The sequence below is a fragment of the Zootoca vivipara genome, chromosome 5 (genome assembly GCF_963506605.1).
Source record: "Zootoca vivipara chromosome 5, rZooViv1.1, whole genome shotgun sequence".
Lineage (NCBI taxonomy): Eukaryota > Metazoa > Chordata > Lepidosauria > Squamata > Lacertidae > Zootoca > Zootoca vivipara.
This window is the reverse complement of record NC_083280.1, coordinates 1,675,731-1,691,213: the sequence shown is the minus strand read 5'-3', so window position 1 is coordinate 1,691,213 and position 15,483 is coordinate 1,675,731. Positions and strand designations below refer to the sequence as shown.

At 46.7% G+C, this 15,483-nt stretch overlaps 2 protein-coding genes across 8 annotated transcripts in view; both read right to left on the bottom strand.

Moving 5' to 3' along the window:
- Nucleotides 1–1,301, bottom strand: part of TP63 (tumor protein p63) — a 91,304-nt gene extending 90,003 nt beyond the window's left edge. For all 7 annotated transcript variants that reach the window (XM_035132475.2, XM_035132476.2, XM_035132477.2 and 4 more), the window contains exon 1: nt 1,126–1,301. In XM_035132475.2, coding sequence (XP_034988366.2) covers nt 1,126–1,167 — 42 coding nt within the window. In that variant the 5' untranslated portion in view covers nt 1,168–1,301. The remainder of the gene's footprint in view (nt 1–1,125) is intronic.
- A 164-nt stretch (nt 1,302–1,465) lies between these two features.
- LOC118093974 (tumor protein 63-like) overlaps nt 1,466–15,483 on the bottom strand; it is a 42,299-nt gene continuing 28,281 nt past the window's right edge. Inside the window, exons 4-5 of the mRNA XM_035133854.2 lie at nt 3,020–3,071; nt 1,466–1,497 (exon numbers count right to left, since the gene is read on the bottom strand). Of these exons, the coding sequence (XP_034989745.2) occupies nt 1,466–1,497; nt 3,020–3,071 (84 nt within the window). The remainder of the gene's footprint in view (nt 1,498–3,019; nt 3,072–15,483) is intronic.

Sequence of the window (15,483 nt, the reverse complement as noted above, 5' to 3'; positions counted from 1 at the left end):
CTGGATGGCGAAGGGGGTAAGCCAGCAGGGCCCCCCTTGTGATAGTCTTCCTACTTAAGCCTCTTCCAAGCTTCTCCAGGGCAGCCGTGCCCAGCGAATGCTCGCCTAACTGTTTGGAGCCGTTTGCACAAAAAGAAATTTGCCAAGACAGAACTGCTTTCTTGAACCATCGCTCCTTTCCATCGACACACTCTAGGACAACTGCAATCCCAGCTACAGGAAGGAAGGGCAGGATATAAATTTAAGAAATGATGATGATGATGATGATGATGATGATTTTAAACTATCTGGGCAAGCTGCAGGGAGATGGTCCTCCTCCGGGAGGCTTTCTCAAATCACAGGGTTCCGCCGCCTCCCCTTTTCGGGTGGCGTGTCAACACAGCTGCCCTCTCCTCTGGAATGTAAGCTAATATTGTTGTCAACCTGGAACATAAGGGCTAACTTCCTCTGTGTGTAGCTTCCCCCATAAACACACACACACACACACACACACACACACACACACACACACAAGCGTCCTGAGACTCAGATCAGTCCAACATTTCGAGTGCACGCTCTGCGCTCACAGACTCCCTCTTGCACCCAGACAGAAATAATGGCTCTGCAAACAAGGAATCCAGGTGATGCTCGGCACACACATTACAGCCGCATTATATGCATGGCTTGTTGACAGAGACTCAAAAAGGGCTTTTCTCCGCCTGGACGGGATAATTAGCCACCTTAGAAAAACTAGCTCCATTAAATCGCTATCTGCAAGCAATCAGGTCTCCAAAGAACCTCTCTTTGCATTGCTTTTCAAACCCGAGTCAAGTCCTCCGCAATGTACTTCTTCACACCCAACCATCTATTGTGGCAATAGAAAGACAGTTACAATGGTTTACAGTCAACAACAGAGAACAAAGCACCCAATTTCTACAAACCTATAGGGTTGGAGATTTATTTATTTTATTTCTGCAATTCTCAAAATGCTGCAGCACTGTCCCATACCCAAATATTAACCACCCCTGCCCCCAGTTAATAAAATGGGAGGTGGGGGGGGGGAGGCGAAAGCGTTGCAGACTTTCTCCCTGGAAGGAATGGGAAGAGAGAGAAAAATGTTAGCCAAGACCTGCGACGTCTCCTTACCTCACTATACTGGGATTGGGCATTATTCTCAAGGTACAACATGTTAGCAGTGAGGTTAAGCAGCGCGGCTGTCCTCTCCTCGGGCTCCAGGGTGCTGTTCCTTTCCACCAGTTACCCCCCACCCCCAATAAGACCCTCTGGGGTAACGTGGGCGATCCCGCTTGCAAGCTGTCAAGACAAGAGTGTGTGCTCCTCTACGTAATTTAAGGTTGCCTTATATACCTCTGTGGGCAAGGAGGGGGGGGGTGTGGGTGTGGGGCGGGCCTGCTTGGCTGTACCTGTCAAAATGTTGCACACCTGGGCTGCTCCACGCCAATGGAGGGAGGCCTCTCCCAGCTCATTAAGTGGCGAAGGAATCCTTATCACCAATCTCTAAAAAGGAAAGGAGGAGAGGAAGAGGGGACAGAGGGAGAGGGAGAGGGAGAGGGAGAGGGAGGGGGGAGCACGCCAGACAGAGGGCTGAACATAAAAAGAGCTTGGAAGGGACGGAGAGGCTTATCCTGGTCACTTCTTGCAATATCTGGAGGACAAAAGCAGGCAGAGAAGCCAGAGCATCCCGGCAACTTTGTTAAACTTCACGCAAAGCAAAATGCACCTCATGGTCCTTATTTATTTTTGCAAAGTGCTCTAACCAAGCCACACAACTCATTTAAGGCAAGATTGGGTCGCAAATCTAGCATCTGCCGTTCCCATTTCCCGGGTAAGACCGTAAGAACATAAAAAGAGCCTGCGGGATCAGGCCAATGGCCCATCTTGTCCAGCATCCTGTTCCCACAGGGACCAACCGGGTGGCCATTATGGTAAACCAGCAAGCAGAATTCAAGCACAAGGGCAACGTTCTCCCCTCCTGGGGCCTCCAACAACGAAGACTTCTGCTTGCCCCATGCTTAGAAAAAGTGGGTTGCAGTGGTTTTGCCCTCGCCCTCCCCAGAAAACTGCTCTTTAGTGGCAAATCGGGACAAATGGCAACCCCCGATTGCTGCTTGCTCCGATTCAGCGCTTCCCCAGGGAAAATGGAGATGGGGATAAGAACCAAGAGTCAGAGAAAAAGCTTTGTTGAGAAGTTATTTACCAATAGTTATTTGTTGTGGCAGTTAAAAGAACCTCCAGTTCCAGGAGCAGTATACTTTTGGCACCAGTTCCTGGGAGGTGGGGTGTACAATTACTGAGAGGCAGGTGTTGCTTTCTCTGTGGTCTCTGGCCGCTGTGACCTTCATTTGGGTGTCCAGTCAAATCGAGCGTCCTGTTGGAAGCAGCGGGTGCCAAGCAAGGATCTCTATGTGATGGCCGACAGCAGAGGAGAGACTGACTTCAACCCTCATTTCTCCGACTGAAGTATAACTTATAATTGGTCCTCGGGGTTTGGAAAGTGGGAGACAAGGGAGGGAGGGTTTGTTTACTCCTGGGAAGGGGTACTGGGTGCCACACAACACAGTTCAGTTTGGAACAGAGAAATCCAAAGGTACTAGGAAGAACTGAGATGGGCACCACATACACAAGCTTTCGGATGACACACGATTCCTCACCAAGCGAAACAGAAAAGCTGGCTCTTTGGGGCAGAGTTCTACAACCCTTACAGCTAATAAGAAGAAGAATAACGGCCATTTAAATATATATTGGAATTTCCCCACACTTCCTTTCCTCCCGGTGAAGAGATCTGTGTTAATACGAAACTGACTCCCATTATTACAAGCCTGCAAGGAGACCAACGTCCTTGGCAAGAGACATCTCTTGTATCCCTAGATTATTACACTGACGCATCAGATGTAATAATAATATGCGCAGATATACTTTTCATTAAATGCATTTCATCAACTATGAGCATTAGTAAGAGTTGGTGCAGCCGACTCATTAAGACGATGAGCAACAGGCCAGGAATTCCCCCAGATCTCACCTCTGACGTGAACTCTGCACTTGGCCTGAGCAAAGTCACCTCTCAGCCTCAGCTGCAACATGGAGGAAAATACTGGCAGACTTTATCGGGCTCTTGTATAGATTACAGCAATTTTTATTTTATTTTTACTGTCTGGAATATCACTTAGAGACTGCTGTAACAAACATGCTTTGAGATCCAGTGTGGTGCAGTGGCTAGAGTGTTGGACTAGGGCCTGGGAGGCGAGGGTTCGAATCCTTGTTCAGCCAAGAATCTCATTGGGTAACCCTGGGCCTGTCAGGTCCTCTCAGCCTAACCTACCTCACAGGGTTGTTGTGAGGGTTAAATGATGAGGGCATGGCCAGATTTAGGTCTGATGAGGCCCTAAGCTACTGAAGGTAACGGGACCCTTTATATGTCTAGCTGTCCTTTGTCAACAACAAATTGTCGCTGTTTTTTGTGTTGAATATACACTATATGGTCATTTATGGACCTAATAGGTATCTCAAGCCATTTGCACATAACAAAATATGTATTTTATCAAAGTAATTGTTGAACTGAAATACAATTAAGAAGAAGTATATTAATAGTGAAATGCAATTAAGAAGTGTATTAATAGTGAAATACAATTAAGAAGTGTATTAATAGTGGAGATAATTATTAAGCTTTAACTTTAAATTATTTTTATTCATAACAAACTTAATAATGCAAACACATTGACATTTGGCAATAACGAAAGTTCCTTTTATAAACACAATTTACAGAGACTCATAATTTGGGAGAGGAGGGCAAGAGAGAGGGGGCCCTAAACTACAGCTTGTAAATCCGGCACTGGATGAGGGGCAGACTCAAGGACACCCGGCTGGGTCTGGATCCAGAATCTCCTTCATGCACAGAACAAAGAAATCTGCTATACATCTTCCACCTGGAGATTCCACTGGGAATCGAACCTGGCGCCTTCCGCAGGGCAAAGCAAACTCTCTGGCACTGAGCTTTGGTCCTTTTCTGCTATGGTGAAGCCATCTCCTCTCCCTGATTCTAAGCCAGAGATCTTGGATCTGCTCAGAGGCGGAGCTAGCGGCTCTGGCACCCGGAGCTGCGCACATGCTGTGCACCCAGGGGTGGGGCTAGCCGGCTGCAGGGGCAGGGGCAGCGTTCCAGGGGGTGGGGTGGCGATGTCACCTCTCCCCTCAGGGATGATACCCAAGGCGGGCGGCACCCACCACACCCTCCCTTCCTCCACCACCAGTGGATCTGCTTCTTCTTCGGGGCAGATCAATTTAAGGGGCCATTATGCGCACCTTCCTCACTGCAGGGAGCCCTTGGCAGGGTGCCCGGGCGGGGGTGGGTGGGTTCGCAGTTGAATAGCCCCTCTTTCTCTCTTTCAAAAGTTGGGGAATCCAGAAACAGAGAGGAGGAGGGAGACACACTTGTCTACATAACCTTTAGATTTGCAAGTCATATACAATATAGCCTTTCTTTTTAAGAAAGAAAAGACTTTTCTCTCACATACAGCCCATGGCACACCAAATGTCTGAAAACCATCAAGGTATCTCTATTTAAGACAAGAAATTCCACCATAATAACTCTCTGCACCCCTAACTTCAGGATCATAAGCAATGCTGAAATTCACCCCATGGCTGAAGCATACCCATTCTCTCTCTCTCTCTCTCTCCTCTCTCTCTCTCTCTCTCTCTCTCTCCTCTCTCTCTCTCTCTCACACACACACACACACACACACACACACACACACACACCTCAAATAGACGGGCAATGCTGGCTTCCCGGTGCAGGAAAGACACTTTGCACATGCTCTAAGACACACCCTCAGATCCCTGCCGCCAGTCCAGCATCCTGTTCTCATGCTGGCCAGCCAGAGGCCTCTGTGGGAAGAATGCAAGCAAAAGATCAGCAGCTCCTGGTGGCCCTTGTCTGAGCAGCCGAAGGTTTAGCCCCAGATTCCAAAATGAGACAGATCAAATATTTAATAGAGAGTGGGACATTCACAGAGTATACCTAAAAGAACATTGTGAAAATCTAAATTCTTTGGCAGGCCTAGATTGACTTCTGTTTGAAATAAGAGAATTGTACAGACCCCTACATTGTACAAAATTAATACAGTTGAAAATGTAATTTAGGAATCACAATGGGGCGATTAGAAGTCATATTTGAATTAGTTATGTTTAAATTTTTATTTTTATTTTGGCAATATGTATCAATTTTGGACTATTTTGTTGACTGTTTTGTTTTGTTTTTTAAATCAATAAAACTTTTTTTTTAAAAAAAGCAAGCTTTGGCTGCAAGGTCTAATAACCCCCAGGGGCAAGAAGATCTGCCTCCTTTCATGTCTGCAGAGAAGTCACTCACCCTGAGCCCTTGGGGTAGGTCAGGATACCATAAAGACAAACCCCACAGTGTTGGAAGGTTACAGGAAGGAGCTTCTGCTGGGTATTGGTTTTTCAAAACAACAAAGAAAAAAAACTTTTTTTCATCAGGGAGACCAGCTGTGGGCCGTATCCATTCTCATTGTGACCACACAATTGTATAACCCCCTTTCTCTCTTTCAGAAGGTGGGGAAACCAGAAACAGTCCCGGGGAGGGTGACCCACTTGTCCACCTCAGCTGGAACATAAAGCGATGGGGGCTTTTTGTTTTCTTTTTTTTTAATGCTGTGATTTCATGTTGTCCACGTCTGGGACTGCACGCTCCGAAATATAATTACAGCATTAATAATTGCAGCATTAGCAATTTAGGGATCGCCGGGTTTTCTTGCCTCTCTGAGCGGCACCAGAGCACACGCTGAACCCAGGAGTCCAGATCAGGAACAGAAAGGTAACTCTAAAACCTGCGCCTTCCTCTAGCAGGAGACTGCAAAACGCTTACAAGAGAGGCAAGGAAAAATACTCCTTGGCGTGGCATACACCTGAAAATGATGCAATTCGTTCGTACAAGACGTGGCTCTGTCAGCTTTAAAGGGGGACTGGACGGGTGAGCTCCCGTTGCTCGGTCCCTGAACCTGCCAACCTAGTAGTTTGAAAGCTCGTCAAAGTGCAAGTAGATAAATAGGTACCACTACAAGCGGGAAGGTAAATGGTCTTTCCGTGCGCTGCTCTGGTTCGCCAGAAGCGGCTTTGTCATGCTGGCCACATGACCTGGAAGCTATATGCCGGCTCCCTCGGCCAATAATGCGAGATGAGTGCCGCAACCCCAGAGTCGTCCGTGACTGGATCTAATGGTCAGGGGTCCCTTTAGGTTTACCAGTGGCTATTTACGTGGACATGGGGACTCCATGTCCAGAAGCAGTCTACCTGTGAATACTGGAGAGTCACCACTGCCTTCACATTCTGCTTGAAGCTTCCCCAAGCATCTGCCTGACCACTCTCAGGGTGTGTGGTTAAAGGAATTAAATCTCTTTCTGATCCAGGATCCCAAGGAACCCACATCTGCCAGATGGCTTCCTCCATTTTAAACTGAAGGCGGTTTTGCGGAGCTTTCAACGCTGTCCTTTTTGCGCTGCAGTGTTTTCTTGTAATGTAATTGCTTTTATGCTCACTTCTAATTTTGCAAGCCACCTTCTGAGGGTTTGACCCTAAAAAGAGGGCTGTGAATAATAATAAAAAAACTACGAGGACAGAAGTGGGGGTCAAGTGAGGGGGGGGGAGAGGAAGCTGAAAATGCCATCACCACAAGTACAGAGCCTGCCCCTCAACTAGACGATACCCAATCAAAAAAATACTGAATCATAGAATTGTAAAGTTGGAAGGGACCCTGGGGGTCATCTAGTCCAGCCCCCTGCAATGCAGGACTCACAGCTAAACATTCACTAGGAAGTTGGCCACCCAACCTCTGCTTAAACACCACCAAGGAAGGAGAGTCCACCACCTTTCAAGGAAGTCCCTTCCACTGCTGAACGGCTCTTAAACTCAGAAAGTTCTTCCTGATGTTTAGTTGGAATCTCATTTTCCTATCATTGAAATCCATCGCTTCGGGTCCTGCCCTTCGGAGCAGGAGAAAGCAAGCTTGCTCCATCCTCCCTGTGACAGGACTTCAGAGATGGCTGTCATATCTCCTGTCAGTCTCTTCTTGTCCAGGCTCAACACGCCCAACTCCATGGCCATCTGCCATGGGTGCTTTCGCTGAGATTCCTGCATTGCAAGGGGTTGGACTAGATGACCCTTGGCTGTACCTTCCGACTCTGAGATTCTATGACTCTGTTCCTCACAAGGCTTGGTTCCCAAACCCTATTATTATTATTATTATTATTATTATTATTATTATTATTATTCATCTTTAAGAACAGAAGGAAAGCAACAGATGACAGTCTGGAACTTACATAACCAAGCACCTCTCCTCTCTCCCCAGCCAACTTCTTCTGCTCTCTAATTCCTTTTTTGCTTGTATCACATGTCTCATACTAAGAGCTGCAACGTTCATTTTGAAAAAGCAACAGCGTTTTGGCCAGGCTCCTAGGAGGGGTGTGGATTTGTGGGTGATACATCACGAGTGTCCCCAAAGTTTGCACTGCTTTCTAGAGGTAGAGGAGAACTTTAATCCACTTCCTATTTGAAGGCAAGCCTACCTAATTTTCACTTTCTGGAACAATAATACAAGGCAAAGCACAGCTACCCTTCGAAGTCTGCACTCCTCAGAATCTTGCAATGCAGTTCTCCAGTCAAGCAACATGTACAAAAATGTATATTAAAAGTATATATTCTGGAAAATAACACAAATAAAAGTATTAGGGAAACTGCTTTGCGGCATTGTGCATGTTAGCAAAGATTAAATATGAAAATGTGCAAACAAGATGAATTTTAACAAGGAGAAATGTAAAGTACTACACTTGGGCAAAAAAATGAAAGGCACAAATACAGGATGGGAGACATCTGGCTTGAGAGCAGTACATGTGAAAAGGATCTAGGAGTCTTGGTAGACTACAGACTTGACATGAGTCAACAGTGTGATGCAGCAGCTAAAAAAGCCAATGCAATTCTGGGCTGCATCAATAGGAGTATAGCATCTAGATCAAGGGAAGTAATAGTACCACTGTATTCTGCTCTGGTCAGACCTCACCTGGAGTACTGTGTCCAGTTCTGGGCACCACAGTTCAAGAAGGTTACTGACAAGCTGGAACGTGTCCAGAAGAGGGCAACGAAAATGGTCAAAGGCCTGGAAACGATGCCTTATGAGGAACGGCTTAGGGAGCTGGGTATGTTTAGCCTGGAGAAGAGAAGGTTAAGGGGTGATATGATAGCCATGTTCAAATATATAAAAGGATGTCATATAGAGGAGGGAGAAAGGTTGTTTTCTGCTGCTCCAGAGAAGCGGACACGGAGCAATGGATTGAAGCTACAAGAAAGAAGATTCCACCTAAACATTAGGAAGAACTTCCTGACAGTAAGAGCTGTTGGGAAGTGGAATTCGCTACCAAGGAGTGTGGTGGAGTCTCCTTCTTTGGAGGTCTTTAAGCAGAGGCTTGACAGGCATATGTCAAGAATGCTTTGATGGTGTTTCCTGCTTGGCAGGGGGTTGGACTGGATGGCCCTTGTGGTCTCTTCCAACTCTATGATTCTATGATATTAGGAGAAATTTGCCTTAAAAGGCTGAATTTTCACGAGGCCTTTAAAAACGAAAATATAAGCTTCGGGAATGGTGGGTAACTGAACTTAAGACTGGGAAAATGGGAAATGCAAAGAAACAGAAATGTTCAGGCCTGCCAGTTATTCTTTGAATGGAGTTCTAGGAGTAAAGAAAAAAGACATGTGCATTTCTCCTCCTCCAGTCGCTGCTGTGGATATATGACCTGACTCTCTGTCCCCAGGCTCTCTGTCTGTCTGCAAGAGATTCCCACATGGCAGGGTTAATGCTGCCAGCTTTCACATCATGTTTTCAGACAACTTTGTAAGGCAGAGTTGGTCTGCCAATGGGCTTGGTCTCCATAGAGCACGTCCTTGGGGTTCCTGCCATCTTCCATGCTGCGGATGTGATCTGCCCCAGCTGCAACAAAACATGTCTCTCCCCTATCGGTCTCTACGGCCACAGCAGGCGCTGTAACTCTACAATGGTTTGACTTCACCCACGAAGGCACACTCTTCCATTGCCTCCTGGGACAGATGGGTACCAACCAACCAACAAATGAAAACAAATGCACCCCTTGTCTCGCAGTGTCAACCCCAAGGAGAGCCACCTTGTGGCCTTCAGAGGTTGCTTGGCATCATCTTCCCTCATCCCTGACCACTGGCCATGGGGCCTGAGGTTGGGGGGGGGGGGATCTAGCACCATCTGAAGGTCCTCAGGCTTCCCATCCAGGCTTCCCATTTGCGGCGTTGGGAGTCATGACTGGATCACAGCTGGATCTTAACCGGGCCCCCAAAGCAACACCACAAATCATAAAAATGAGTGGTAAAATGTGACAGAGTGGGCTCCCCAATTCATTTTTATTTTACTTAGATTAATGTTTTTCAAACATTAATCTTTTCGTCTTTTTCAAACAAAAGAAGATAAAGTGGAACCTTGGTTCCCGAATTTAATCCGTTCCGGGAGTCTATTCGATTCCCAAAACAGTTCAGGAACCAAGGCGCGGCTTCTGATTGGCTGCAGCAGCTTCCTGTAGCCAACCAGAAACTGCGGAAGCTGTGCCAGGCGTTCAGCTTCCAAAGAAAGTTTGAAAACTGAAACAATTACTTCCGGTTTTTGTTCATTCGGGCGCCAGAACGTTCGGCTCCCAAGGCATCCAGGAGCCGAGGTTCCACTGTATTTGATAATAATATTTGTATAAAATCTAATAAAATTTATTGGGGGGGGGGATAGAAAGGAGAGTCCATCAACTTTCAAAGGATTCCGTTCCACAGTTGAAGAGCTCTTATGGTCAGAAAGTTCTACCCAGTGTTTAAATAAAGAGATTCAGTTTCTATATCCCGTCCCTCATTATCATCCTTCTTGGTCAGTATATAATGAGGGAAAGAGGAAGCTGCCTATTGGAAGTCAGACTATTGGCTCATCTAGCTCCATATTGCTTGCACTGACTGGCAGCAGCTCTCCAAGGTTTCAGGCAGGGAGTGATCGGCAGCCCTCCCTTGTGCTCTGCTGCTGAGCTAACGAAAAGCCAGCATGGGGCCAAGAGGAAGGCTTACTCTGGTGCAAATGGACAGAAAGGGTAGAGTTGGCCATGGGAGCAGGCATTGAGAGAGATAGATCCAGCTAGCCTTTCACCCTTGGCAGCTGTGTGTTGCAGTGGTTAGAGTGCTGGACTAGGGCCTGGCCAGCCCAGGGTTCACAGCCCAGGGTTCACATCCACACTCGGCCAAGAAGTTCCCGGGGTGTGACCTTAGGGGCCAGTCATTACCTTCTCTCAGCCTTTACCTACCTCGCAGGGTTGTTGTAGTGGGGAATCATTGAGGAGGAGGACCACCTTGAGTTCAGAAATGCAACAAATAAATAAAAAAGTGAACACTTTTGGCAGACAAGTGACTTCCCTGTGGAGGGGGCGAGGCAATTGGTCCTTCCCATCCTCCCCCTCCCCCCCAAATCCCCCAAGAAATCTGAAGTTACTACCGTAAGCAAACAGTTTTAATTAAGAGCTCATCTCGCCGATTTTCCCCTGCTTTTCTAAAAACAGAAAAAGTAAAGAAAGCTTCCCACCCCTAATTAGGTTAATTTAACAAATTCTGGTCCCCCACCCACGGCTGAGATACTTTAATCTCCTCCTTCGGCTTGGGAGCTGAATTTTCTACCCGTTTCAGCATCGCACACATCAAAGGTCTGGCTGCGGGATCCCCTGTCTCGCGCTCTCCCTGAACCCGGGGCTTTCACAGCGGGCGCAGATAGAGGCAAACCCAGTTAGCGGGAAAGGTGGTGAGCTCTAAGATGGAGCCTGGTGCTTCGTGTGCCAAGTCCGCTCATCTCCTTTGGTGCGGCGGCAATGCCGGATGGAAGAGACTTCACTGGGGCCCCAACAGTGGCACCTGCCCCTACTACCTATTAGGAGCTGGATCTTAGCCTGCACCCTGCTTTGGCAAACGGGGGTGCAGGCTGGGATGTGGGCTGTGCCCATTTAAGCAGCCAGCACCTGGGGCACAGCCTGTTTGTTCCTGCGCCGGGTTCCCCCCCCCCCAATTTCACCCACCCACCGTTTACAGTGATAGTCAATGACTTTGCTGTGGCTACGGTGGTCGCCGTCCTTTAAGGGGCCGGGTAGGAATTTGCCCACTGGGCTAATCGGCACCGACGCGGTGGTTTCGCCTACCTCATAGCAATCGTCACAACTGGTTGTGCATTGGGACAATCCCTTGTTTTGGACAGAGGGGGAGGTTGTAGCCCCCTGCCCCCCTGTCCATTTGCCGGGGGGGCACAGGGCCGAAGGCACTCCCTCAGACGGCACTCCCTGCAGGGGTCACCCTATTTGATGTAAGTCTGAGGAACCCCCTTCCTGGATGGACCACACGTCACTTCCGTTAGGCAGACCAAAGTATTTAGATTGCCCCATGCCCAAGCCAAACCTCTTTCATCTGTATTCAATAAAGTTGTGGCCTGTTTTTACCCCCAAACCCAGTCTTATTGGACTCTTATTTATACAGTGATACCTTGGTTCTCACGAACATGAGTTTGACCAAACTGCGGGAGGCAGTGGAAGACAGGAGTGCCTGGCGTGCTATGGTCCATGGGGTCACGAAGAGTCGGACACGACTAAACGACTAAACAACAACAACAACAACCTTGGTTCTCAAATGCCTTGGAACTCAAACAACTTGGAACCCAAACCCTGCAACCCTGGAAGTAAGTGTTCCAGTTTGCGAACTTTTTTTGGAAGTTGAACATGCTCCATTTTGAGTGTTACACTGAGGTCTGTCTGTTTTAGTTATTTATTTTGCATTTTTGTTTTTTCAGCTTTTTTGTGACTGTGTGGAACCCAGTTCAGCTATTGATTGATTGATTGTGTTACTGTAGTATAAAATTGCTTTCATTTTATGGATCAATGGTCTCATTAGATAGTAAAATTCATGTTAAATTGCTGTTTTAGAGGTTGTTTTCAAAAGTCTGGAATGGATTAATCCATTTTGCATTACTTTCTGTGGGAAAGCATGCCTTGGTTTTGGAACGCTTTGATTTTGGAATGGACTTCCGGAATGGATTAAGTTTGAGAACCAAGATGCCACTGTATGGGTTGGGGTATGGGAAGTCCGATGCCTTGTCCTGCAAGAGGTGGATTTCATCCCAGGCCACAGCTATGCTAGAATAAGTGTTGAGCAATGCTCTAAAGTGCAATGAGACATCCCTGGGTGTCAATAGAAGGCAAATTTGTACCCTGGAGAAGCAATTAACAGGAGCTTCCTCGAGTCTATGGCCTTTCCCTGGCACCGTTAAGCATGGGGCACTCCTGCTAGCAGATTTTGTAGGTGCCAAAACGAAAACACAGCTTGATGCGTCACTAAACCAGACCCTGGAAATAACAGGCCCCCAGTGCATGCCAACCGCAAACAAGACAGGCCGCTGCTCAGGGGTAGGGCATCTGCTTGGCATGCAGAATGTCCCAAGAGACTGTGACTGGCCTAGGGTGACACCAGGTTGGCAAGGGATTGGACTAGAGCAACACCTGAGATTGTGGAGCTGCTGCAAAGTGACCCCTGAGGCAGCTCAGCATTCAAACACCTGCCCCTCAAATAATTTGGGGAGATATTAAATTTTGCCCTTCCTTTTCCCAACAGCTCTTGGTTGCTTGTTTTTTAGAAGTCTTGCTTTCCTGCAAATTGCCAGGCTGCTGGTGGTGTTTATGTCAGCATTTTTTTTTCCATTTCTCAAAATCCCTCAGCACTTTCTTTTTTGCTCCCCCTGCTGCCAAACTCCCAAGACCACCCACGTCAAAAATTTCATTCACTTCCAGGAAATACTTGAATTCCACACCTGTATGGCATGCAAGAATCACCACATAATATCGCCGTGTTTGCTATGGAAGAGCCAACTGATGGAGATGTGAGCAATTTCTCATTCCTGCAAGACCTCGCGGGGCATTAATTAAGCAAGGTTGAAACAGAGAAATTGCAAGAAAGGACTGCAACCTTCCACAGCAGAGAACTGCAACATAAATTAAGCAGAGATGGCAACTTGTTGGCTATAAAGTAACACAGAGAGACATCAACACACTAGCAGCCTCAAACCTGATATCTTCCTTGAGAATCCTAACTCCATTTCCCCCATATCAATGTAGCATTGAAATTAGTGGGAAAATTAGCATAGTGTCCAAACAGAGACCAAAACAAAAACAACTTGCTGCTTGATCTCAAGAACCATTATACATGATTTTGTTATTTCTTTTTTCCTCCTCTTTTTTCTTTTTAGGTAAAGGTAAAGGGACCCCTGACCATTAGGTCCAGTCGTGTCCGACTCTGGGGTTGCAGCACTCATCTCGCTTTATTGGCCGAGGGAGCCGGCGTACAGCTTCCGGGTCATTTGGCCAGCATGACTAAGCTGCTTCGGGCGAACCAAAGCAGGGCAGAGAGCTGCGAGTGGGAGCGCGCCCACCCAGATGTTGCACCCGGGGCAGCGGCCCCCCCAGCCCCCCCACACTACGCCACTGAAAGCAGTGCACGGAAACACCATTTACCTTCCCGCCAGAGCAGTACCTATTTATCTACTTGCACTTTGACGTGCTTTCAAACTGCTAGGTTGGCAGGAGCTGAGACTGAGCAACGGGAGCTCGCCCCATTGCGAGGATTCGAACCGCCGACCTTCTGATTGGCACTAGGCTCTGTGGTTTAGACCACAGCGCCACCCGGTTTTTTCTTTACTAAAGCTTAAAAGAACAAAGACAAGGCAGTACGGTATACAGAAATATACATCAGATATCAAGCATGTTTTTAACATAACAAATTAAAGAAGAGAATAAAAAAGAATAAAAACTTCCAATTCTCCATCTATCCACTTTAAAAAATTGTGTAAATTTCTTACTTCATAATAACATTCAACTCTTCTACTTTCTATGAACCAAACTTGTTTTCAGTCTTCAAAGCCTTATAACAGGGGTCAGCAAACTTTTTCAGCAGGGGGCCGGTCCACTGTCCCTCAGACCTTGTCGGGGGCCGGACTATATTTTGAAGAAAAATATGAACGAATTCCTATGCCCCACAAATAACCCAGAGATGCATTTTAAATAAAAGGACACATTCTACTCATGTAAAAAATGCTGATTCCAAGACTGTTCGCAGGCCAGATTTAGAGTGTGATTGGGCCGCATCCGGCCCCTGGGCCTTAGTTTGGAGACCCCTGCCTTATAACACAAGTTCACTTTCCCTATTGAGCAGAAATTCCAAAAGGGGTTTCCAATCATTAACAAATGCCAACAGTGATTTTTCTCTAATTTAGCACGTCAACTTTGCCGTCTCAGCCAAATTTCAATAGCCATTCTTCCATAGTAAGCAATAACACATTACAATTTGCTTATGATTTCTTAAGATGTGTCAAAATGCAATCAAACAAAACATCCTTTCAAATTGTACAGTAGATTCATGGCAGGTGACCAGCACTGCCCTAGAATTTCTAGAAACTAAAAAATACTGTCATTTTTAAAATGGATAAGAGTAATTTTTGAGTTTGGACTCAACACCCCCAAACTGGCTGAAGCAATGCCAAAGTCACATTTTGGCTCCTGAACACTTTTGGATGAAATTATGACACCTTCACCAAAAACGTTAGCTGCCACTGATCTCGCCCACTGGTTGCCAGCGGCTCCCCAAATATCTTTCCCACATGTGCAGCCTAAATCCTCTTTGCTGGATGTGCCAGGATTTGAACTTGGGACCTTCTGGATGCAAGCCAAGTGCACCAACAATAACCTGTGTGGCCTCAACCCACATGGGCTTTCCACTCCCATTGTATTTGTCTTCTTACATTTAAACACCACCATAGCTCGGACGGTAGAGCATGAGACTCTTAATCTCAGGGTCCTGGATTCGAGTCCCATGTTGTGCGAAAGATTCCTCTCTTTTTTTAAAAAATTAATTTTTTTATTCATTTTATATACAATAACAAATCCTCTCGTGGTCCCGTCCAACTCTGCTTGTTCTATGATTTCTTTCAACATAAAACCCAGGGCATAAAACCACAGATACGTATGTGGTTGCCAGACTGTGTCTCATCCAGATACTGACTCGAACCCGCTTAGCTCCAGGAAGGTGGAGGTGCCATGCGCCTTACAGACCACACCCTGGAAACCTAGCTGTGGTCTTCTCTCGCTTATATGGCAAATTGGACTGGCCATGCTGTGCGGATGCCTGATGATCGTCTTCCAAAGCAACTACTCTATTCCGAACTTAAAAATGGAAAGTGTAATGCTGGCGGTCAACAAAAGATGTTCAAAGACTCTCATTGCAAATCTTAAAAAATCTAGTATAAACACCGACAATGAAGAAACCCTGGCCTGCGAGAGCTCCAATTTGAAAACAGCCACTACCAAAGGTGCCATGGACTTTGAAGATGCTCAAACTCAGGACGCA